Source organism: Pelodiscus sinensis, chromosome 3 (assembly GCF_052426305.1).
Source record: "Pelodiscus sinensis isolate ZL-2025 chromosome 3, ASM5242630v1, whole genome shotgun sequence".
Taxonomy (NCBI): domain Eukaryota; kingdom Metazoa; phylum Chordata; order Testudines; family Trionychidae; genus Pelodiscus; species Pelodiscus sinensis.
Genome location: NC_143054.1, coordinates 85,937,212 through 85,963,947, shown reverse-complemented (window position 1 = coordinate 85,963,947; position 26,736 = coordinate 85,937,212). Strand labels below are relative to the sequence as shown.

The 26,736-nt window shown below is 41.5% G+C and overlaps 1 protein-coding gene across 1 annotated transcript in view; it reads left to right on the top strand.

Annotated features, from left to right (window-relative positions):
• The window catches only part of GOPC (golgi associated PDZ and coiled-coil motif containing), a 58,441-nt gene extending 32,008 nt beyond the window's left edge, over nt 1-26,433 (top strand). Inside the window, exons 3-8 of the mRNA XM_075924046.2 lie at nt 14,953-15,128; nt 17,271-17,436; nt 21,081-21,176; nt 22,219-22,383; nt 23,599-23,779; nt 24,297-26,433. Of these exons, the coding sequence (XP_075780161.2) occupies nt 14,953-15,128; nt 17,271-17,436; nt 21,081-21,176; nt 22,219-22,383; nt 23,599-23,779; nt 24,297-24,415 (903 nt within the window). The 3' untranslated portion in view covers nt 24,416-26,433. The remainder of the gene's footprint in view (nt 1-14,952; nt 15,129-17,270; nt 17,437-21,080; nt 21,177-22,218; nt 22,384-23,598; nt 23,780-24,296) is intronic.
• Nucleotides 26,434-26,736: the final 303 nt, after the last annotated feature.

Sequence of the window (26,736 nt, the reverse complement as noted above, 5' to 3'; positions counted from 1 at the left end):
ATTCAGAGTGAAGTATGGACAGAATTTTAACAAATAGACTATGAAGAATTATTTTTATTTTATATGCTTTGCAGGACTCTGACATGGTTTCTGAACATAGTTTTAACTCTCTGTAACTCCTTCAACTCTTAAGCCATGTTTGGATATGGTTATGTTGAAAATTGTTTCTCTAACAAATCCAAACTGTAAATTCTCAACGTATATGAAATGTGTTCCACTTACCTTCATGCATATTAAAATACAGAAATCCTAGAAGACAGAATAAAGCAAACTCAAAAGATAAGGCTAGATTTGTAATGAGTACAATTTCAACATAAGTACATCTCTAAATAATAGGAGAGTTTGTACCTTAGTTCTAATTAAGATAGACATATTTGTAGCTGTAGCAAACAACTATAATATTTTTCCATCTAGGTTAGGCAGAGTTTTTTTAAATAGACAAGCTTAAGAATCTATCTATTTTGAAATTTTACTCATTAAAACTCTAGGCTGATATTTTGTCTTTGATTGAATATGGTCCCTTATCTCATTCCCCTTCTTATAAACTACAAGGTTTATCTATTCAATTTGATTTTCTCTATCTTCTGATGTTTCATAGATGTTTAGTGGAGACTGATCTTTGCATTTATTTCTATGGCATTTTCTGAAAATTCAGTTTGCCACAGTTTGCCAGTTTTTCTGACTATGGAATCATTTTCTTCTTTGTTAAGTCTGTCCTTTCTGTGGATGAGTTGGTAAGTATGCAAATTGCCTTTATTTGTATTTACGATGATGTTTTTGTTTTGTGTGGCAGTATAAGTACTGGTCTTTAAGACTAGAAAAACACATCTGGCTGGCTTTCGTCCCCACACCTTCATCCCGCTGCCAGTTGGCCATAAAACTGATATTGTTGACAATTTTTCATTTTGGTGCCTTTCTTTTCAAGCCTGTGCATGTCTGTATTTGTTTGTTTCTGGGTGTTGCAATTCTTTTGGGATGATATGATCCGGTAACTTATGAAAATCTGAATATTGAGTTTGCTACATAGAAGTAAAATCTGAAACTATTAAGAATTTATTTAAAAATAACAATATCCAGCATGTTATAAGCAACAATATTTATACCTTATCAATTTTTTCTGGTAAGATGTCAGTTTTCATATATTCCCCGCTCTCATCAATTCCTTTTATGTGTGTGCGCGCGCGTGTTGTTTTTAATGTAAATTTCCTATATGTTAACACTCCTTTAGTGCCTAAAATACATAAGCTTAACTGTATGTGTCATAGTGGTGCAGACTTATGACTTTCACCTCTTAAACTTTGTAAGTTATAGACTTAAAGATTTTTAAATAAATTCTGTGTAAATAATTAGGGATGTTAGCTATCAGGTAATAGAATAGTCGACTAATTGCATGAATTCTTAGTGGTTAGTCAACTATTCTGAAGCCCACGGGGGTGGTAACCAGTGCAGTCCAGCCCCAGTCCCAGGGAACCTCCTGTGACCCCCTGTTGCTGCCTATGTATCAGAGGCAGCAGTATGGGGTGCTAGGTGGGAGCTGGTCTGCGAGGCGAGCCAGTTTATAAACCAGATCCTCGCGCAGACCAGCTGCCTGGGCCACTGCAGACAAGGGCTGCTTAGCGCGATGCAGAGCAGCCTTTGCCTGCAGCAAGCCTGGGCCCACTATAGGCAGAGGCAGCAGCACAGGCGGCGAGGAGGCAAGAAGCACTGCAGAGACCAGCTCATGCTCTCGCCCCTGCTTGCTGCCTTTGATAGAGAGGCAGTAAGGGGAGGGGGAAAATGTGAATAGTTAACTAGATTAACCGATAAGCCTAGGCTTATCAGTTAGTCGACTACTCACTTACATCCATAAAATTTTATTGATATTGATTTGTGCCTTATAGCTGCTGCTAAAATTTGTTTTATCTATTGAAAAATGTTAAGTAATTGAGATAATTTTGAGTATAACTTCATTTTTTAACATTCTCTATATTAAGCATATTTTTTCTGCTTTAAGGATTGTTAATTATCATATAAATAAGGGAAAGCAGTATCTGCTTATATAGACATAACTGGCTGAAGTATTCTTACAAATCAGGGCTCTACCCTTTTCATCTTAACTTACAGGGCTCGCCGAGCGGCGGCTAGGCCTGCTCGCCAGCCGCGCGGTTCTGCGCATGCGCAGATCACTCCGCACTGGCTCTTCCGGGGTGTAATCTTCTCGCCACAGGCAAATAGATTACACTATTTGTCGAGCCCTGTTAACTCAGTACATTTTTTGTTAAGAATTAGCCATTTTCTAATGATTTGTTGTAAGTTGTGGTTGGATTTTTTTTTTAAACCACACAGTATCATTCATTGTTATGATGATAAATAGTTTTTATCTAGCGTGTGAATTTTCAATGCTCCAAATTGAAAGTGTATATTTTTACATGCCACTTAAATAATGGGCAGTGTTATTTATATTAGAGGGTAGCATTGTTTGCTTAAGGTTCAGTTCCAATTTTCATTTTAACTTTATTTTTCCAATTGCAAATAACTTTGTCTTACTAGCTTGTTCTGAAAGTAATTTTCTAGCTTTTGGCACAGGCCAGAGGAGAAATTTTGGGATGAAAATTTGAACATATTTTTTTGCTTCTATTTGTGTTCCATTATTTCTTGTTTGTTTTGGGAAGAAATATTTTTCTCTGAGTGCTTGTTCATGTGCCTTCCAGTCAGGAGTGTGCACGCACATGTGCATTGTTGCAGGAAGATTTTTCTCCTAGCAGCTAGCTGTAGGGTGGGCATGGGTGCCTCCTGGAGTTGCACCCTGCTGACACCGCCTTCCACTCCAAACTCCTTCTTGCCACCATGCTTTGCTGTTGTTTCGATGAGTGCAGCAGCAGTCTGTTTACAGCATTCTTTTTTCTAGTGCTAATTAGTTTTTGTTAGTGAATAGCTTAGAGTTAGATTATATTTCCTTCCTCCCCTCCAGTCCTTCTGACTCCAGCTGGGTTGAGTGCCATGTTGCTCTAATTTGCACCTAGGAATCAACCTGCATACACTCAGCTGGATCGGGGGGTCATGGGTAATGGCACAAAGATAATTTAAAGCTACTTTTATGTCTCCCATTCTGAACTGTGCCATGCATTTCTTCATCATATTTAAGGATTGGAACAGTATATGTACTATGCTGAACTACTGCACAATACAATCTCTTTATCAATCATATAACATGATAATTTAGGAGAAGAGAAATATACTAATCTTTATCATATAAGGTGCACCCCCTTCTGATAACTATCTGTGGCCATACTAATATGAAAATACCTGTGGCTGGAAACTGGTTGGGCCAAACCATGTCTAACTTCTTACATCAGCTCAGATTTCATAGGTAGGTTTCTACCAAATTCATAGTCCATTTTGGTCAATTTCATAGACAGAGGATTTTTTAAAATAGTAAATGTCATTATTTCATCTATTTAAATGTTGTAATTATAGGAGTCCTAACCCCCAAAAAGGAGTTGTGTGTGTGTGTGTGTGTCACAGAGTTATTGTAGGGGTGTTGCAATACTGCTACCCTTATTTCTGTGCCTCCGGAGAGAAATCCAGCTTTGAAGTCACAGCTTCTGCCAGCAGCAGCACAGAAGAAAGGATGGTATGGTGAGGTATGGCCATCCTTCCTTCTGTGCTGCTGCTGCATAGCTGGGCCCTCAGCAGTCACCATTCTCTGGCCGCCCAGCTCTAAAGGCAGCAGCTCAGAAGTAGGGGTGACAGTTTATGATTTACCACCATTACTTCTATATTGCTGCTGATGGTGTGCTGTCTTCAGAGCTGGGTGCCTGGCCAATAGCTGCAGCTCTCTGGCTACTCAGTTCTGAAGGCAGCACAGAATTATGGGTGACAATACCTCCACCACTCTAAAATAACCTTGAGATCCCCTTTCAATGCCCTTTTGCATCAGGACCCCCAATTTGAGAAACACTGGTGTTCCTCATTAAAACAGTATAGCATAGGGTAAAAGCACATAAAAGACCAGATTTTAAGGGGAGAGACCAAAATTCACGGTCTGTGATATGTTTTATGTGAATTTGGTAGGGTCCTATTTATAGGACAGTGAAGTTTTAAGCTGCAGGGCTACGTCTAGACTGGCATGATTTTCCGCAAATGCTTTTAACGGAAAAGTTTTCCGTTAAAAGCATTTGTGGAAAAGAGTGTATAGATTGGCCTGGAGCACTGATTTCTTACATGAGATCATCAGTGTTCTTGTGGAAATTCAAGCGGCCAGTGTAGACAGCTGGCAAGTTTTTCCGCAAAAGCAGCCCAGGTGTGTTACTGATGGTTGTAATAACTATAAAACTGGTGTCTCTGTTCAGTGTGTGGTTTTTAGTGTCTAGCAGAGTTATAATGTTATTTTGTTTTCATATATTTAAAATACAATTTGATGTGAGTTTCAGTTACACTGGGCTGTAATTAACGGATGATACCTGGTTTCACTATGAGTTGGTAGATGACAACCAAGTGGTGCAGTTCATTAGGATTTTCCTCCCCGCACAGGAATGCATATAGGCTATCTGTGACGGGGTGAATCACAGAGATCCCCTTGAGACTGTCACTTGATATGCTGATCTTACCACTGAGTCCGCTTTTCTGCCTTCTGGGGTGCTCCACCATCCTGTCCTGCTGGGTCAGAAGCTCTGGTCTTCCCCAGCAAAGGTACAGCGTTGGGGTAACAGCTTCCCCAGCAGAGTAATGCAAACACTGATGATAGCTTAGTTCTATGAGGGCTAAGTTACAGGGACTTGACAGCACCCAGGCGCACAGCCCCAAATAGAGACCAAAATCCCCAGTATCTCCATCTTACTTTGTAAAATTTTACAAATAGGAAGATCATAAAGTTCTCTCTCTCTTTATCAGTGAAAGAGATATGTATGCACAGCTGTTGGTCCCTCCCCTCCCACACACACACCTTCCCAGTAACAATTATTTACACTGGGTTTGATAATAAACAGGTGATTGTATTAAATATAAAAAGTAGGATTTAAGTGATTTTAAGTGGTGACAGGTCAAAGTAAGTTACTAAGCTAAAATAACACATGCCAGCTAAAATAACACATACCAGCTAAGCCTAATACATAGAAATTGTTACAAAATATAATTCCCCATCCTAGACCTTATTTCAGGTAAAATTCTTCAAGCCATAACTTATCTTATCTCTGATCTGGGTCTAACAGCTTCTCTCCTTGTTAGTGTTCTTTGTTTCCGGATCTCTTCATGTGTCCTCTTGTGTAGAGGAGTGGTTTGTGAAGCCAGCTGAAAACCCTCATTATTTGCTCACCATCCCTTATAGAATTTCCCCAGAGGGAATCCTTTGTTCCATTCTTCCGTTCTGTCCCCTTCTCCCCTCTCCTGGAGGAGTACCAAATTCAAGATGTATTCCAGCACCAGGTGGCATGATCACGTGTCTTTTTAGGATCAACCACAGTCTGGGCTTACAGGAAAAACAAAAGTTCATACTCATGAGCACAGTGCCATTAAGTTTAAGAACCATTAATGGCTTTCACTAAAAGACTTAGTTGAATAAGCAGGTTTACACTTTATATTTCTAACTTCACATACAAAAATGATACATGCACAGAAATAGAATATGCACATTCAGTGGATTACAACAAGAGGTTACATGCTGCATTTTGCATAAAGCATATTTGAGTTATACATATTCATATTCAAAAACCTATTTCCATAAAAATATGGAGATTTAGCATTACAACACAGGAGTGAATATGAGGTATCATCAAACAATTACAACGCATATCTGAGGGGATTCACATGCTGAAAGAAGTCTTTTTGAACCCTCTTTTCTGACCTTCAAACAACCTCCCAACTTTGCCAAGTTCATCAGAAGTAAGCTCCCAAGACACTAGGACACACCAAACTCTGCAGCAAAACCTGCAGACCTATATTCAGTGCTGCGATGATCAGGACCCTCCAAAACACGCTTTTGAAGATCCAAGGGTCCTGTAATGCCTATCATGTCATATGGTGTACCTCCACAGTGCATGAAATGCTCCAACACAACCTCTGCAGGTAATACCAGATAAGCACTCTGCTCTCAGATGAACTTATTGAAAAGTTATAAAAGACAAAAATAACCTGCTACATAAGGACAAATACTTTTCACAAAGAGATCACTTCACACTTGTACAAATATGGGATATGTTCAGATAATTGCAACCCAGTGTAATTGATGCTAATACGAATTTGTATTTTAAATATATGATAAAATACTATATGCACATTTTACTGAAATTTTTATATGAATTTCAATAAAAAAATTACCAAAGGAAATAATAGTACATGTAGTCGACCCTATTACTACTCAACATTTCTGCTATGATTTATTTTCATTATGTGTAAGTAATCATAAGCTGCCTTCATTTTGAAGTGTTTCCCTAAAATAATAGCAATCAGAGTTGATCAGATTATAGCTCCTACCTGTGCTTTGAGTTAGAAGAATATATAATTATCTTTTCCTTCGAATGATGCCCCCACGGGTGTTCCATTGTTGGTAACGGGTCGCCTGGAGCCGCAGATCAGAGCCTTGCAAAGCAGTTTTCCCCACTGAGCCGCATGTGCAGGAGGTGTCTCACGATGCTTCCACCTGAGTGTGCTAGTAGCACGGCTCAGCCCCTCCCTTTCAGTACCTCTTTAACTGCTCTCATCAGCAGACGGAGCTTCAGCATCTCCCTGTCAGCCTGTTACATCACGTAAGATTTCACAGTTACCATTTAGATAATTAGTTGTAATTTACCCAAAAAAAACCCCAAAAACCCATAAACATTTTTTCCCTTCAAGGGATTTGAACGCGGCTTTGCTACTCAGTGGCATTGTGAACCAGGCTTCTCCCGGGTCATCCCCTTTCTCTCAAAAAGAGAGAGAGAAGGGTGTCTGGCTGATGAGTCTTGCCCACATGCTCAGGGTTTAGCTGATCGCCATATTTGGAGTCGGGAAGGAATTTTCCTCCAGGGTAGATTGGCAGAGGCCCTGGAGGTTTTTCGCCTTCCTCTGTAGCATGGGGTACAGATCACAGCTGGAGGATTCTCTGCATCTTGGGGTCTTCAAAGTATTTGAAGGCTTCAATATCTGAGATATAGGTGAGAGGATTATTCTAGGAGGGGTGGGTGAGATTCTGTGGCCTGCACTGTGCAGGGGTCAGACTAGATGATCATAATGGTCCCTTCTGACCTTTAAGTCTATGAGAAGGAAAAGGAAATAAAGAAGTAGCACCTCAGACAACTGAATATGTCTTGCTCCTCAGTCTTAAAAAAATGTATAGAGTTCCAGGAGCCCATGCAGGTGTCAGATGGCCACACGCTATGCATACAGTGCTTGGGAAAACCCTTGCACCACAAAAATGTTACCACTGTTCCTCCCTCATGGTGAGAGCCAGAAAGGACAAAGAGCTCCACCTCAGGATAAAGCTTTATTTGATAAAGCTTTGAGGCACAGAATGTCTCCCAACCACAAGAAGACTCGCCTCAAAAAAGAGCCACTTTCCGCCCCCCAGAAAAACTTCAAAAAAGAGAGCCTTACCTTCACTCTCTCTTACCCCTTCCACCTCTCCAAGAAGCAGGGGAGAGACATGGCACCTCGGGGACCTCCGCTACCAAAGTGGCTGGGAGAGCCTGCGTGCTAGCACCTGGACTGGTATGCACTTCCTTGGTGCTGGCAGAAGCCCAAGAGCGCTCCATACCTGCGGCACTGCATGAAAACCAGGAACTGCAAAAAGCTGCAGCGCTGCAAGAAAAAGTGGCTTGCTCATTTGAAGCGACACCGGCTCCAAAAGTGCCACATGCTCATGCACCTGTGCCAATGATGCACACAGACCCACTGCTGAGGCGGGCAGTGCCTGAGATGCCACAGTCAACCCTGATAACCAGAGCAGACATCAGCATTCATGCCCTCCTTCTGCATGTCTGTCACCTGCAATGTCTTCAGCCTGGGGTTCTCTTCACATACTAAAATCTCCGCTATTGTCTCACCGCAGTCCTTTGCTTGATGATGACCAGATGACTGCATGCTGTGAAGAGAATGCATCACCGCCAGGGTCACGCTCATACCATTACAGATTAGGAATGTATCAAAACCCTTGGTACCCACAGTGGGCTTACCCACCGTACCTTACCCTCCTCAGTGGGCACCTTGGGAACACTGGGACCCATATAGACGCTGGTCCTCAATTCACTCTACACAGGCAAGAAGAGGCTTGCCTCCTACCCGATCCCTTCCTCCTACAGAAGACTCAGAGGAAGAGAAGGATCAGATACCTGACAAAGTTCCAGACTCTCATGCACTTGACGCGTTCCCAGCAGATAATTCTCCATCACTGCCAGATGACGTGGTCATACCATCTGACACTTCCCCAATGGATGATCTTAAGCAATTTGAAGGGTTATTTAAAAGAGTGGCAGCAAGCCGACAAGTCTCTCTCCAAGAAGTGCAGGAGAAACAGCACCACTTGTTAAAAAATCTGCACCCTACATTACATGGGAAGATTGCCTTAACTATAGACAAGGCAATTGTGGAAACATCAGATGAGTGATGGAAAACACCTGCATCTAGTCAGCCTATCAGCTAAAGGGTGGACAGAAAATACTTTGGTCCTCCAAAAGACATGGAATTTCTGTTCATGCACCACCAAGCGAACTCCTTGGTTGTGGAATCAGCCCAGCAGAGATCCAAAGTGTCACAGAATAGGTCGGGTAATCAAGACAAGGACCATAAAAAGTTAGAGCTCTTCAGCATTCTTCCACACTGCAATTGAGACTCGCAAATTACTCTGTTCTTTTGGCAAACCACGATTTTGACAGCTATTCAAAATTGGGTGATTTCATGGACTACCTCCCTGAGTCAAAAAGACCTGTCCTCAAAGCAATAGTTCGTGAGGGTCATACGATTGCCCACACCTCCCTACAAACAGCGTTGGATATCACCAATACTGCAGCTAGGGCAACAGCTACAGCAGTGGTAATGCGCAGGGCCTCTCGTGTTTCCCCGGAACTTCAGTCCAAAGTAGAAGACCCACCAATTGATAAATTGAAGTTGTTTGCAGCTAAAACAGATGAGATTCTGCACACCAGTAAAGATTCAAGATCCACGCTCCACACTTTGGGCATGTACACCCCACCCTACAGGCATAAACGATAAACTCCCTATAACTGCAACAGATACAGACAGTATAATTGACTACCACAGAGACCCTATGAAGATACCAGGCTGAGACAGCAGGCACAGAGAAGGCGCTCCAACCAGTGTCCCCCCTTTACCAACCAACCCACAAAGCAGCAGATTTGAGGGTGTGGTTAAGAGTCTGCAAAACCTCCCTCACGATCCAATGCTGATGCAGCATGGCTATCTTTTTACGCACCATTTCCATCCCTTCTTACCACAATGGCAGTCCATAACGTCGGACAGTTGGGTGCTGGAAATAATTTGTGTAGGATATGCTATCCCCTTTACCTCTATCCCCCCACCCTACCCTGTCCCTCTTCAGGGACCCTTCTCACGAGGCCCTACTAAAACAAAATACATTTCTATCACTATTCTACTAAAACAAGAGATCAATCGCCTCCTCATGATTGGGGCCATAGAGAGAGTACCTGAGGAATTTCACATAAGGGATTCTACTTGAATTACTTCTTGACAGAGGAAAAAAATGGGAGGTTGGAGGCCGATCCTTGACCTCCGCAAACTGAACAAATTTCTAAAGAAACACCGATTCAAGATGGTCACGCTAACCACAGTTATTTCAGCATTAGATCAAGGGGACTGGTTCGCAACCTTCGACCTGCAAGAGGCTTACTTTCATGTCGCCATTCATCCAGCACACAAGCGTTACCTACGTTTTACTCTCGGACCAGATCATTATCAATACAAGGTCCTACCTTTCATCCTTTCATCGGCTCCCTGAGTATTTTCAAAGGTACTAGCAGTGATCACTGCATACCTCAGACAACAACATGTCGTCATTTTTCAGTACCTCAACTACTGCCGGATAAAAGGAGTGTCACGGAAGAAACCACCTCCATGATAAACATAACCAGAGCTCTCCTCAGTTGTCTAGGCCTTCTAATCAACTAACAGAAATCAGCGCTGCACCTAGTCCAAGACAGAGTTTATTGGCACTTGCCTAGATTCATTCTCAGCGTGCACATACTTACCTCAACAATGCTTCATAACTATATAAGACTTCATAAACACAATATCCATTACCCCTTCTACCATAGTGATAGAAATGTAGCCGTGTTAGTCTGGTGTAGCTGAAACAAAATACAGGACTATAGTCCTGTATTTCCCTTCTGCCATGATACTCACCTGCCTCCGGTTGATGGGTCATATGGCTGCAACTACTTACGTGGTCCATCATGCCCGTCTGCTCTTCCATTGCTGTCAACGAATAGCAACCATATACATCCCATCTCGCCACTCTCGAAACGAGAGTTACCATACCTCCAGATGTTCTTACAGCTCTACAATGATGGACATTAGCAGACAATCTCCTGGCAGAGGTTCCATTCCACCAAACCGAGCTCATGGTTCGAATTAGTACAGACGTATCTCTCCTAGGCTTGGGAGCCCACATGAAAGACCAAGTGGTCCAAGGTAAATAGTCTCCTCACGAGACATCAATATACATCACTGGAGCTGAGGACAGTAAGAAATGCATGCGTACATTTCGCGCCCAGAATTGTCAGTTGTACAGTTCAAATCCTCACAGACAACATCTCCATGATGTTTTATATAAACAGGCAAGGTGGTACCCGCTCCTGCTCCCTATGTGCAGAGGCCATCCACCTATGGAATTGGTGCATCCGCAACCAGGTTACGCTCGTAGCATCTTACCTATCTGGGGCCAGCAACACCATGGCAGACTCCCTGAGCCACAATTTCACCATAGACCACAAATGGGAATTACATACAGAGGTCACCAACTCAATATTCTACCAATGGGAGTGGCTATCAATAGACCTGTTCATTTCTCCCTAGAATACCAAATGCCCCCGATTCTGCTCCCGAGCGGGACTCAGCAAACACTCTCAGGGGGATGTATTTCTGAACCAATAGACAGCCCCTCTGCATTATGCTTTCTCCCCCATACCTCTTATTCCCAGAGTCCTACACAAGAGCCGCACGGACAGGGCTCGTGTCATCCTGATAGCTTCGTCGTGGCCATGCTAGATCTGGTATCCATACCTGCACAGGCTAGTGGTTAGACCTCCCTACCCATTGCCATGCCGATGCGACCGTCTCGCTCAGAACCACAGGAAGATGTTGCACCCACAACTGCATACTCTTCAAAAGTAGAACACCAATGTTCTCAGCAGGTAAAGGATGTTCTTCATAGCAGGAGACAGTCTACATGAAAGACTTACCTTCAAAAATGGGCATGGTTCTCTCAGTAGTGTCAGAGAGCCAAGATAGACCTTTGGACGTCTCCAATGAACACCCTCCTGGACTACATATGAGATCTTGAGATGTTGGGGCTTTCACTCTCTTCTCTGAGGGTTCATGTTTCCGCAATAAGAGCTTTTCACACCTCTGTGGATCGTTTCTCCGTATTTGCTCATCCTGTCACAAAAAGGTTTCTTAGGGGCCTCCACAACATATACCCCCCTCTTAGGACCCCACTCGCCTTTTGGGACTTTAACTTCATTTGGATTATCTGACCAGGTCCGCCTTTGAACCATTGGCTACTGTGGCACTCCCCTTCCTCTTTATGCAGGTCTGCATTTTACTAGCCATCACTTCAGTGAGGCGAGCTGGGGAACTTAGGGCCCTTATAGCGGAACTCTCATACACGTTTTTTACAAAAGAGTCACACTGAGACCTCACCCAGCATTCTTACCAAAAGTCTGTACAGCATTCCACGTGAATGAACCCATTGTGTTACTTACCTTTTTCCCAAAGCCTCATGCCTCACCATGAAACGCTAGCCTATATACTCTCGATATCCAATTAACATTGGCCTCCTTCTTTGAGAGAACACGAGCATTTTGTAAATCTCAGTGACTTTTTATTTCCATTGCTGAATGCTCAAGAGGTACTCCTATTTCATCCCAATGTATCTCAAAGTGGATATCGACATGCATAGTTAGCTTCATACCCTGGCCAACAGACCATTACAACATCCACATTCTACTTAGGCTACAGTGGCTTCCATGGCCTTTTTGAACAATGTTCCCTTAAGAGACATTTACCGAGCTGCCACATGGTCCTCAGATCAAGCTTTCGCTAAACATTATGCCGTATTACCACAACTCGCTTACGATTCAGCAGTGCCAATGCAGTTTTGTCCTCCACTGCTAAACAGTGACTCTGACTCCCTCCATCTGGGTCGAATACTGCTCTGTAGTCACCAACAGTGGAGCACCCATGGGGACATCACTTGAAGAAGAAAAGGCCGACTGTTCTTCAAGATGTGTATCCCCATCGGTGCTCCACGACCCTCCCTTCCTCTCCTTTGCTCGGAGCCTTACTTGGGCATAAACAAGGAACTGAAAGGGAGAGGTTGAGCCGTGCGACTAGCAAACTCAGGCAGGAGCATCATGTGATGCCTCCTGCACATGCACGGCTCAACAGGGGAAACTACTTTGCAAGGCTCCGATCTGCAGCTTCGGGTGACCCATCACCAACAGTGGAGCACCCATGGTGGGGAGGGGAGGAGGAAGACACATCTCGAAGAACAGTTGTTACTGCACAAAGCGAGTAACTCCCTTTTTTCTCTGCATTCAGATTAAGCATTGTGCAGTAATTTGGATTTCCATAATAGTTTTAATCATGGGGAATGAAGAAATAAGGGATAATCAAATATTATTTTAAGATTAAAAATTGAGCAGCCTCATATTAAATAAATCTTTCATACTAAACAATGTAGGTTTTCTCATCTCTGGAATCTTCAGTCTTTCTTTTCCTGAGTTTTGTGCATGAAATTGCATATTTAAATACCAATCCTGCAAGAGGCTCCAAAAATGAGGATCCTTGCATGGACATGTTTGCTTCACTAGAGCTTTGCATGATCAGAGATCCTTTCATGATGAGTAGTTTTCAGGATAAGGGCCTGTGGTCTTCAAGGAACACTGTCAATTTGAAATTTCTTTTTAAAAATAGTTTCAGGTATCACACTTATTCTTCAGTCTCCCTGAAAGAAGCGATTTTACAACACTATTTCTGTCTATTTCTGAGTGAAAGGCACACATGAATAGCAGTTGAAATTGGAAATGTGGCTGTGAATGGGAAACAGTGATACCAAATGTACACAGAATGCTGTCAAGTATCCAAAGTAAATAATCTGAGAAAAATACAAGCATCTGATGACATGGGTCTTTGCCCATGAAAGCTTATGCTCCAATAAATCTGTTAGTCTATAAGGTGCCACAGGACTCCTCGTCATTTTTTGAGAAAAAATAGTTATCTCTAATGTTTCAATTAGAGTGGGGTGTGGTTTTTTAATTTATTTATTTTTACTCCAGATGTTCGTTTGGTGCTTGTTATATGCTTAGATATTTTCTAGATAAAGGTGTTAAATTGTGGCTAATCAAGTAGTTGATCGAATTTCCATCGACTACTAGATTAGTCAATGGGGGGAACTGAGGAGCCATGGTCGTGTTAGCTCCTGGCCCTGGGAGCTAACCCCACTGTGGCTCTGCTTTTTAAATGTAGTAAGAGCATTGCCTTCCCTCCCTCCTCGCACCAGTACATTTTTTAGCAGGCTGGTCAGCAGCCCGGCTCAATCCTGGCTCATGATGGGTCCAGGACCTACCCCCGTGCAGCCCTGCATTTAAAGTGTATTAGGAGCCAGGTGGGCGGGCAGCCCAGCTCAGTTCTAGCTTGTGCCGGGTCCAAGAGCTCACACCCTTAGACAGGACCCTTACTGCTGCCTCTTTATCAAAGGCAGTAGCACTGGGTGACAGGCAGCCAGTCCGCGAGGGGAGCTGATTTTTAAACTGGTTCCGCCCCCGTGGACCAGCTCCCACCTGATACCCCGTGCTGCTGCCTCTGATACAGTGGCTGCTGGCCCTTCCCTGTGGACCAGCTCCCACCTGATACCCCGTGCTGCTGCCTCTGATACAGTGGCTGCTGGCCCTTCCACTAGGGGCTATAGAATAGTAGACTAACCAGTAAAAATTCACAAGTTTTTTGTGACTATTCAATTAACCGATATTTAACATCTCTAACTACCAATAGTCTCTTGTTGTAAGACTATGTAGAGCTCTGTACGTGATTTTCATCTTGTGGTGATTTTCTTAAAAGAGAAATAAGTGATCTTTATAAGACTTGCACTTGTGGATCAATTTGAGCATGCAGTCTTTCTGTCTTTCAACTCCAGGCTTTTTCTCTTCCTACTCTCCCAATAGAATAGGGCTAGTTTACACTTAAAACTGTCACTCAGTGTAACTTACACTACTCGTCACCCTTGCATGTTAGTCACATATTTTGAAAAAAACAACAAATGGTCTGGTAGCACTTTACAGATAATTTGATATGGCATGATTGGTTAGTGAAGTGGTATCTAATGTTATTTTTTGCTTTAAAATTAATGGCTGCATTACATAGTGTTTTGTCTAGAAGTCTTTTATATTAATGGTGTTTAAGAGAGATTTTCAAAGGCACAAATACAATTTAGGTGTCCAACTCCTCAATAGGATTGAGCACATAATTGCCTTTTGTGCTTTTTGAAACCTTCCCCTATGTCTTTCCGCCCTCTCCTCCCCAAGAAAGGACAAGGAATGTATGATGTAGGGAAAGTTAATCTCAATAAAAACTTTATGGCTCTTGTCAGAGTTTTTATAATAAAGGAAGCTTCAATACTTCACTATTTTAGAGGGAACAATTCATTACGTAATGCTGCAGTTATTTCATGTTTATTTGTAGAATTGTTTAGTATTGTTCCTGAAATAACGTAAATAAAAACTACATTTTTTCTTTAATTTGTTTTAGGAGAGAGAGCTTGAAGCCAACAAGAAAGAAAAGGTGAAAGAAGCTCAACTTGAAGCTGAGGTGAAGTTACTGAGGAAGGAAAATGAAGCACTTCGTCGACACATAGCTGTGCTTCAGGCTGAAGTTTATGGGGCAAGACTGGCAGCCAAATACTTAGATAAAGAACTAGCTGGAAGGTTTGTACAAGCAATTTCAGATCAGTACCATGAGAGTTTTTCTCTTTCGGGCAGATACCATATTTTTCTTCTGTTTATATAGTGCGTAGCACAATGCGGCCCTGGTCCATGAGTGGGACTCAGAGGTGCTATGATAATACAAATAATAATAATTGTATATGAGAGTCAAAATTCTGGAAGGATTAGGATACGTTTAAAATTAGGTTCCCTGTTTTTCTTGCTGTTGAAAATAAACCATGCTTTCACCATGTCCATTGATAATTTTAACCAGCTGCTTGGAATCATCTTTTAGAAATATGCATAAATCTGTTTAAGCATTGGATTGAATATTTCCAGTCAGGTTCTTGTGTCATGTAAGAAAAGCAAACATATGTTCTTCAGAGAGACAAAGTCCTGGCTGGGATGATTTAGTTAGGGTTGGTCCTGCTTCGGGCAGGGGGCTGTACTTGATGACCTCCTGAGGTCTCTTCCAGTCATTCTATGATTCCATGAGAGAGGAAAAAAGCCCTTCCGTATGTCCCCAAAGAACAAAAGTTTGTTTTCCTTAGTTCCATGAATGACCTAGGATGACTACCTAAGTAATAGCCTAATTCCAAAAGAATTTTTTAAAGAACCAATATTTGTTTCAAAATAAAAAGGGAATTTAAATGTAAAATCATGGCTTCTTACATTGTGGTAAAACTTAAAAGGCTCCACTTAAGAGACAAAACCACATTTTGTTTATTCCTATGCAAGCATATAGGAAGACACTGTCCCTAGCTTAATATCTAAAAAGATAAAAATCCAATGGAAGGGGTAGGAAGGGGATTGAGTAGATAAACATTAGTGAGAGTGATGATAGGTACACATTTTTAGTGCCTTTTATCTTTCAAAATGTATAGAAACTATCCCCCTACAAAGTTATTAATTCTCTTTTTAGCATATTATTTTTATCCCTTACCTGTTTTTTATTTTCCCAGTTGTTTGTTTTAAAAAGGATATTGCATTATCCTCTGTGCCAGAATGCCCCTTTGTTATTATTTCACCCACTGTCCACTCAAATAGCGCTCCAAGGCTGCCCTCAGAAACAATTTGGACCTCGTGGGTTGTAGAGGAAGCCCAGACAGTATCTTTCTCTACTATGACTGCAGCTGCAGCAGGTGCTAGGCTACATTTCTCACCCAGCAACCAGGGAAATAGTTGGAGGTTTCTACCCCAAATGATTTCTCAAGCGGGGGTTTGGGCCTGTAAGGTAGGATGCAGAGTTGGAGGGTTTGGGGGAAAGAGAGGATTTCACTAGATAGAGAATATCTTGTAGTTACAATTGATTTAAGCAAAAAATCCTCATCTTACAAGCCGTTTACACCTGCTTCAAAGGAGCTTTGCTAGGTAATGTGAGATAGGTACCGCAGTCCACAGTAGGGATGTTAGATCTAGGATAATTGAATACCTAGTAACTGCACGAATTCTTATTGGTTACGCAACAGTTCGTTAGTCCCTGGGGGCAGGGCTGGCAGACCTGGGAGCCCCCTGCTTCTCTACACTGCATCACACTAGCTCCCTGTGAAGACCAGTTGCCTGCCGCCCCACACTGCTGCCTCTGATACAGAGGCAGCAGCGTGGGGCACCAGCAGCCCCTGTCCACAGGGGATCTGAGCTCCCTGCGGACAGAGGCTGCTCAGGCCCACTGTGGACGGAGACTGGTCCCCGGCAGCAGCCCCTGTTCACGGGCATTCCGAATTCCCTACTCTGTCTATGGGTAGCTGACAGAGGCAGCAGCGTGGGTCAGGGCAGCACTGCGGAGCTGGTGCTGAGGGGAACTGGTTTTTAAGCTGGCTCCCCCCCAGCATTGACTCCTGTATCAGAGGCAGCAAGGGAGGTGGGAAATATGTGTAGTCAACAAGATTAATCGCTAAGCCTAGGCGTAGCAGTTAATCATATAGTTGACTATATTTCAACATCCCTAGTCTACAGGCCCTGAAACTTTCAGGGAGTGCTGTGTGTGTAACTGCTTGACATTGCTACAGTTGTGCTTATTCAAGCACATGGGGCAAGTTACAATACCTCAGTACACTAGAGCGGATAAATGGTGAGTACTAGAACACCTCCATTTTCAGTTGTGATGTATTGTACACACTCTTTTTTTTCTTTCTTGTTTTGTAGGGTCCAGCAGATTCAGTTACTAGGTCGAGATATGAAGGGTCCTGCTCATGATAAACTTTGGAACCAGCTAGAAGCAGAAATACACCTGCATCGTCACAAAACTGTTATAAGAGCATGTCGGGGTCGTAATGACCTGAAACGACCAATGCAAGCACCACCAGGGCATGTAAGATGAACTTTGATATTTATCTTAGTGAGGCTGTCTTCCCCTATTTTCAGCACCAGTCCTTCACAGCTTTCCAGAACAAACTAATATGTGTAATCCTCCCTTTTCTTGTTTGTTCTTATGTAGAGTTTATATTCCCTTGTATTTGATACGATAATTTGAGTCGTTATGGTGTTACATATATTACAGATTAAGTGTGGTTCTAGCCTAAATGGTTACTCCACTATAATGGCCTAATGTTGTGTACTTGTTGCTTCAATTGACTTCCCTGAAGGTAACGAGTACTCAGCCCTTCTGAAAATCAGACTACAGGTTTGAACCTCTCTAGTCCAGCACCGTTGGTATATGACTGGTTCCAAATGAGAGAATTTTCTGAACCATGTGAGGTCAATATTGTCTAGCAGCATTACCAACACTTTCATTGCTTACTGGGATGTTAGAGGACATTTGGGGTAAATTAGAGCTAAATAACAGCAGAGAACACTGATTGCTAGGGCAGGTAGCTGTAAACAAATTCTATAGGACCGCAGGAAACTTAGCCACACCATAAAAAGTGGACATTCGGCTAACTAAAATCATTCTGGACGATGGATGTTTGCGGACCAGAGAATTCTGGACTAGAGAGGTTCATCCTTTACTTGTGTTTAGGTGCCTACTTATGGATTTAGAAGCCTAACTTCAGGGACATAAGTTTCAAAATGTTGGACTTGTTACTCTCAGAGGGGTAGCCGTGTTAATCTGTAATTTAAAAAAAATTAAAAAACAAGTTGTCCTGTAGCACCTTACAGAATAACAAAAAATTTAGATAATATCATGAGTTTTGTGGGCACAGTCCATTTCTTCAGATGATAAGTGGAGCAAGAGACACAGAGGGACAAATTTAAAGCAGAAAAAGGGGGTGGGAGGAGAAAAGAAAAAAACCTTGCCAATTAAAGCGTCTGTGCTAAATGAGGCTAATACTATGGGCCGTAAGTGCTGGATACTTAGCTTTTGATGTCATTTGGATATTAAATATAACGGCCCATCCAGGAAATGTCTTTGTTCAGTCCCTGGGTAAATGTGTCAGATTTGCATATGAAAGCCAGTTTTGTATTCTCTCTCTAGTTAGTTCCTGAAATTACTGTGTAAGAGAATGGCCACTTTAAAATCCCTTAATGAGTGCCTGGGCTGGTTAAAATGTTCCTCACAGGTGTCTAGGTGTTACGTTTTCAAATATCTGATTTGTGTTCATTGTCAAAACATCTTTATAAAAAAATCTGAATAATAAACTTAATTTGAGTTAGGTATGACCTCAGATTCATGGTCAACCTTTTCAGAAGTTGCTAATGATTTTGGGTGCCACAACTGGATACACGTTAACGAATCATGGTTTTTATAGAAAATACTCTTTGAAATAAAGCCACTTAAAAGCGTCTCAGCTGTGTCATATAAAATCACTCATCTCTCTATATAAAAATAGTTTTCCTTGCAGAGCGACAGAGTGACATCATCACATCTCTCTGCACCCCGCAGGGTCTGCCCTCCCATGGCCTTCCTGCCCCAGATACTGTTTGGGGACAGCAAAGCTGCCTGGCAGCCTGTCCTGGGCAGATTCTACCTCCTGAAAGGCTGTAGCCAGAGCTGAGTGGGCAGGACTCTTGGGAGGTGGAATCTGCTCAGGCCAGGCTGCCAGGTGGCTTTGCCCATCCCCAAACAGGGTCTGGGGCAGGGAGTGACCTCATCCAGTGCCTAGATGCTGCTCCAGATCAGTCTGCTGTGGGGAGTGGGGCTTGTTCAGTTAGGAAATCCCAGGTATAGGCTCTGGGTCGGCTGGTCTGGGACATTGGGGGCCTTCCTGGCAGCCAGAGGCTCAGAGGCACCACGCAGGAGCAGGCCCGGAAGGGAAGTGGCACAGGGCGCAGTGACCAAGGGGTGGTGCTGGCTGCGCAGCTGGCTGGTCCTGGTGGCCCCCTGCTTGGAGAAATCAATCACTGCACCATGTCCCCTTCTGGCTGCTACTTGTAGTTCACGACTGTGTGCGTGGTGCGGGGTGAGTTTTGGCTCGCTGCCCAGGGATGGGGACTAGAAGGCTGTGCTCCTCCCAGGTGGGAGCTTTCAGCCCCCTGGCCCAAGGGGCTGCATCAGCTGGTGCAAGGCCTGGGGCACGGCCCACTCGCACCAGGAACAGAGGCAGGCTCCATGTCCCCGGCTACCCACCACCCCATCCTCTGCCGTGGCCCGAATGGCCGCACTAGCTCCAAGCTGGAAATTGCATTTAAGCAATGCCTGAGGCATCAGAGAGTGTTTGCAGCAGCTGCCAATATGGCCAAGTGGAGATGGGCTAGCCAGGGTGGGGGGTGTGTGTGGAAGGGGGCAAGGTGTACGGAGGGAGGGAGGATAGGGGATAGGAGTGTATGGGGGGATGGATGGTGTGGTAAGGGGGGATGGTGGGTGTGATAGGGATATAGGAATGGAGGCACGGGGATGGGCAGTGGGGGTGCAGAGGGGGAGGGTTTAGGGAAAGATGGAGGTGTAGGAATATGGAGGAAGGATGTGGGAGTAGGGATAAGCAGAGGAGGGGGAGGGGTTAGGGAAGACAGGTGGGTGTAGGAATGGAAGTGGGGGTAGGGATGGAAGGAGGGGGATGGTAAGGGTTACGGGGAGGATGGTGGGGGTAGGAATGGAGGCTGGGAAATGGGGGTGTAGGAATGAAGGACAGAGGTGGGGCTAGGGATGGAAGGAGGGGGTGGGCTGGCTGCGGGCCATGGACTATTTTATTGGCAGGTGGGACAGGAATGGGAAGAGTGTACGCAGGGGGTACTGGCTGGTGATTTAAGGGCACTGGCGGGTGGGATGGGCCAAGAGTATTCAGATATAGGGGCTCATCCAGGGGTGTGGTGGGTGGGAGTGGAGAAGGGTGAGAGTAACTTGAAGCCATAGAGAGTGCAGCTGGGCTCAGTGCAAGATTAACAGGCTCTCTGGCTGTAAAAGCGACCAGTGAGAGGGAGGGGGGGTTTACAAGAGTAGTGAGCAGGAGGAGCAGCCCCCTAGTTACTTATAAAAATATTGGTCCCCATGGATTTTCTGTGAAGTTACTTTTTTTCTCATCATGTGTGATAGTAACAATAAATGTAACAAAATATAACAGCAAAAGGAATATCTTGCTTGAATATCTGCTTTTGTAATATTTTGAGATCAAATCACCTTTTTTTTTTTTTATCCTGTTGGAATAAATTAGAAGAAACATTTGGGACTGTATACTAAAAGTTTTGACTATATTACTGTAATTATAAAGGGGTAGTTTTATCCTTTTTTTTTTAAATTCACCTGTGGTCAAATATAGTGTCTAGTATTGAGTGGTAGACCCAAAGCTTTCCAAATGTGACATACATGTGGTCAACTTCTTCTTTCTGGAGCTGACTTCTGTCTCATCCATCTGTTGCTTCCACAGGAACACTACCTCCAATCAGGAATGTAAGATGAATCTTCGTTTTTTAATCCATCATCAGTTCTTCTTCACAGTTGTCAAGGAATATTCTGTATTTGGGCTGGCTTGTATTAATGTAACTTATCCGCTGCTGTTTGTATTCTTCTGAGTCTGAACAAAACATAAAAATACCTTCTAGTTCATATGTTTATATTTATTCTTTTTTGTGTTAAACTAGGAACCAGACTCCTTAAAGAAGAGTCAAGGCGTTGGTCCAATCAGAAAAGTTCTCCTTGTTAAAGAAGACCATGAGGGACTAGGCATTTCAATCACAGTAATAAATACTTACCTATTTTTCACGTTGTCCTCATTGACAGTTAACTTTTTTAGTTCTTTTCTATTGCTTAGGGAGAATAGTTTGGATGAAACTATAACAGTCAGTGATGCCAGTTTTTACATTTGGACAGACTGGTTATTACAAGATAAGTAGTAATCCAATGGGGAAAAAACCCACTTAAATAGAACTGTTGTTATACACTTTTATTTATGAACAACAAAAAGTAGTTTGTACTTTCACCATTAAGATAGTCAGTGTAAGATTGCTGGTGGAAATGTATATTAACTTGAAATCTGAAGGTTTTAACTTTTAGGAGGATTATTTTTATAAAATATAAGGAACAATGAGTCTATTGCTTTTAATATCTCGTGCATTAGACTGCACATAAAAACTAATGCAAGTCATTCTAAATTCTAGAATGTGCAAGATAGCTGAAACCTCTCTTTTTTAAAAAAAAAAAAAGACAACTTTAGAAACATGCATTTAACAAAAAACAGTAATATTGCATTTCTGGGCTTAGGTTTTATCTACAGGTTAGTTAGTGACGAATTTTGACAACCAATTAATATAATCTTGGCAAGCAAAGAGAAAAATGGGGACTTATGACAGAAATTCCTCCTTCTTGGCAAAGACCACCTTCTTCAAATTTTCTTATTGACTTCATACATCCAAATAATAGTGGGCTTATTTTCAAAGGCTGAGTGACTGCCCTGTATCTTTGAAAGTCAGGTCACTTTGATTTAGATATCTAATTTTTAAGCAGTTGAGCTTGAAAATTCTGTCCATAATGCCTTTATATATCTGATTTAAATATTTTTCTGTTAATTTATCAGAATTATCGTCATTTACTCTTCGAGTATATAACTCAGCTTTGTTTACTTGTCTATGCAGACAAATAATTAATGGAATCATAAAATGAATTATTTTCAACAAAAATATACTGCTTCATTTTCTATTGTAAAAATTTTAAAAGCTATCAAGAAATTGCTTTTGTACTAATATATATTTTACAAAATTCTTTTCTTTTTTATGATGTTAGGGTGGGAAGGAGCATGGTGTTCCAATATTAATCTCTGAAATCCACCCTGGTCAACCTGCTGACCGATGTGGAGGTCTGCATGTTGGAGATGCCATTCTGGCAGTAAATGGAGTCAATCTGAGAGATGCCAAACATAAAGAAGCAGTAACTATTCTTTCTCAGCAGGTAATTTATATTATCCATTATGGATATAAGCGACTAGTTGCTTCTCCCTTCCTCCCCTCCCTCCCCAGCCTTTTGTTGCCTCTGTCAGAGAGAGTCAGCAAGGGGGAGAGCAGGAGCCAGTGCTGGGAGGAGCCATCTAAAAGCCGGTTCCCCCCAGCACCATCTCTGGGGGGAACCGGCAGGAGAGGCAGGGGGGTAGCAGGGACTGCGCGCGAGCTGATTCCTGGCTGATTCCCAGCTCCCGCCCAGTCCCAAATGCTGTGCCTCTACTTTTTAAATGTATTAAGAGCCTGCTTGCTCTTAGTACATTTAAAAAGCAGAAGCACAGCAGGGGGAACCCAGCATGAGCTGGGAATCAGCTGTCGCAGCTCATGTTAGATCCCCCCGCTGCACTTCAGCCTTTTAAATGTCAGGCTCTTAATACATTTAAAAGGCAGAGCCGCAGCAGGGTTAGCTCCTGGGGCCGGGAGCTATCTCCGCTGTGGCTCTCCTTATTGACTTGTCAATGGAAATTCCATCGACTAGTCATTTAGTTGATTAAACTAAATTTAACATCCTTATTATCCATCAGTATGTGCATCTTACCTAATGAGTTGCTTGGCATTTTTAAATTGTCTTTCAATCCCAGCACGTACGTTTAGGTACAGTGTTTCCTACAGCTGTATCACCTGATATTTTGATGCTCTTAGATAGGCTGGGTCAGTACTTAGAGTAGAACCTTCCATCTAAATGTTTAAAGAAGCATTACTGATTATTCTTCTCTCAGCCATTCTAAATTGTTGCCCTGGTATCTCATTAAAATTATAGGTTAATCATCTCATTTCTCCATTCTCATTTCTCATTCTCTGTGGGCTGAACTACATCTCCCATGATGCACCATTGCCTCTCTTGATGTACTTGCCTTTCCTCTCCAAATAATTTAGATTTACTTAAATTCTTGGTATATTTGTTTTTCACTAAGAATAAATTTTGCAGATGTGGGGAATACAAACTATATTATTCATGCACAGCAAAGATGTTTAATCCCTATGTTAGTGGAAATTTCAGTGCCGCCTAAACTACAGAGCTATTATTGCATTCATTGAGTAAGTAGTTAGTGCAGATATTTCCCCCAAGCATTTCAGATATTCAACAAAATGTAAAGTTGTTGTTAGTCTAGTTTTACTATAGTTATTTTGTGAAATAAGTAATATGATCAATTTTATTGTGTTCCAGAGAGGGGAGATTGAATTTGAAGTGGTGTATGTTGCTCCAGAGGTAGACTCAGATGATGAAAATGTAGAATATGAGGATGAAAGTGGACATCGCTATCGCTTGTATCTTGATGAATTAGAGGAAGGTGGAAATTCAGGTTCTCATAGGAAAGATGCAAGTGCAGATGTCAAACCATCAGAAGGTAAAACTTCTTTGGCTAAATGCTAAAAGCTGAAACTTCATTATACAAAGCTGTTTGACTGGAATTAAGAATTTTTAATGAATTTTACCTGCCATCATGCAGCCAACTCAACTAGCTTTGTTAGGTCCCTCTGAAGTCCCTCATGCAGTCATCTTGGCTATTCTAGTTAAATATGTATTATATGCTGATTTTCACATCCTCTTAATCATGTTCCCATGTTGAAAATTAGCTATTCCTAGTTTTTGTTTTCTGACTCTTGGCCAGTCCTAATACAATAACAATTGTTTTTCTTTACCTACTGTTTTGTAGATGTGTTCAATTTTTTCTTTTAGATTAGAGAAGCATGATTTTCCTTTACAGAAGCAGTGCAGATTTTCTAATCATGTCATGTTTATCAAGAAGTCTTTCTAGTTCTTCTTAGTTATTTGAATGAGTTTTACAGTTTTAGAAATAAAGTTCATTAGTCTGTAATTTCTTGGATCATCTCAGTGCGTTAAAAAATATTTTTAATTTGCAGTGTTTGGTAAGAAACCAAGTGTTGGTGGACATGAAAATGGAGACCTAGGAAATTCAGTTCAAACTTCCTTAGAAGAGACTGCACCTAAATTGGCAGATTCTGCTGAGTCCTTGTCCTAAAGAAATCGACTGACCTGATCACTTCTCCAGGAAAGATTGATAATCAGTATAGACTGTTTAAATTTTATATACCAGTAGGTTGTAAAAGGACTATTAAAAATCAAAGGAAACCTGTATTACTGTTGCCTGCAAAAATGGCGGTTACCTCAGGGCTTCTTTGTGAACAATTCATAAAATGTAAAATGGTTCCTCTGTGACACACAGTAGTTAACACATTGCATGTAAAATGGATTTTCCTTGAACTGTAAACACCAAAGCATGTGGTTTCCAAAAGAAAATGCATTTAACTTTGGATCCTATTGATGACCTTGAAGGGTGTAGAATAAATTTGTAGCCAACTTTATTTTGTTACTTTGTCTCTGAGTAAAAGTAAAGAATTAACAGCACTTGGATCCAAATCAACCTTTAACTCTTAAAAAGGAGAGAAGTGAATATTTAGGATGGTGACCCTGAATTTTCCATTTAAAGTTTTTGATCTTCAATTAAAAGGGGAAGAGGAAAGGAGGGAGGATTTAAAAAAAAAAGTCACAATTCAGATTTTTACATAATAGAAAAAAGCAAATGTTTTAGTTAAAAAAAAAAAAAAAGTGGAAAGAACAACTGTTAAGTATGGTGAATTCTAAACTCCCAATCCACAATCAATTAATCTGTGAGGCGATTTTCAGCATTATTTAATTTCTTTGAACAATTTATTGCCAATCAGTGCTTCACTTTAAATATTCTCAAAAAGTATTTAAACAGAACACAGTTCTGTTTGTTTTTCTAATGCAAAATTAGTGTAAAAATGGCTTAACACTTTTTCAGAATTATGTCTGCCCTTGTACATTATATCTGAGCATCATACAGTCAATATTCATTATTGAATGGATACTGTTAAAACAAATAAGTAGTTTTATATATTGAGTTTGTTCATCATGGGCTTGATCCTATGAGACACTGAGTACTTTTGGATGGGTACTGACCACACTCAATTCCCACTGAAATAATCTTTAATCAAAGGGAATTGAAGACATGCCATACCTCACAACAGGTGCTCAGGGCCACGCAGTATCTGGCCCTAGATGTGTTATAGTATGACAGTCCTGTTAACCTATAGCATTTTAATTGTTACTGTTGAAATGAAATACCATTGCCTTCCAGGATCAGTTATATTCAAAAATACCTGATAATTGATGTACATCTAAAGGCCCAAAGCATGTTTGGAAAATGGTGAAGTTATTAAAGGTGGTTTTCCTGGTTAGTTTCTCATACTGTATCTATAGGTATTTTAGTGAAACACAATATACTACATATGCAAACTGTAAAAAGTGTAATAGCTTTTATTAATCCAGGGTAAAGCATGAAATGCCTGCTCTCTCATTCACTGCTCTGCGGACTGTTTTAATGTGAAAAGATGAGATTTTGTATTTTGAGAATGGAACTAATGTGAAATAACAGCTTTGCAAATGTTACTGTATTGATGTACATAGAGAAAAAAAATCTCAAAGGCCTTTAGAGGAATATCAATCTAATGTTTGATGTTAAAAACTTTTGATGTAGAACAGTTACTTACCCTCTTAGGAGCACTATATATATATATGTTTGTATAGATATCTTTAAAATGTATATACTTTATTCAAAGATTTTACTATTTATAAAACCTTTAACCATTGCTCTTTTAATGATTTAATGTGCATGGTTCTATTCACTCAAAAAGCTGTTTCATTTACAAACATTCTTTTGTGGTACAGCATATTAAAATACTCTATAATATTGCCTCCTAGGAGAAGTTAATATTTAAAAATAGGGCTCAATACATAAACAATATATCACCAGTTGCTCATAAAACATCTTTCTATGCACCTGAAGCTCCATGTGTCACAAGAAATCTTCAGGTGCATTTTAGCAGGTGAACTCATTGCTATAATGTTGCATCCAGACATTCAGGCTGTGTCTAGACTACATCCCTCTTTTGACAGAGGGATGTAAATTAGACACTTTGAAATTGCAAATGAAGCGGGGATTTAAATATCCCACACTTCATTTGCATAATCACGTCATGGCACTCTTTTGAAAAAGCGTCATTTTGACAGTAAAACCGCAGGCTAGATGCAGTTATTTAAAAAATGGCAGGCTTTTTCAAAAGATCCTGTACTCCTCAAAAAATGAGATTTACAGGATCTTTTGAAAAAGCCTGCCGTTTTTGAAAGAACTGCATCTAGACCGTAGTTTTACTGTCGAAATGTGCTTTTTCGAAAGGGTGCCATGATGCGATTATGCAAATGAAGCGCAGGATATTTAAATCCCTGCTTCATTTGCAATTTCGAAGTGTCTAATTTACA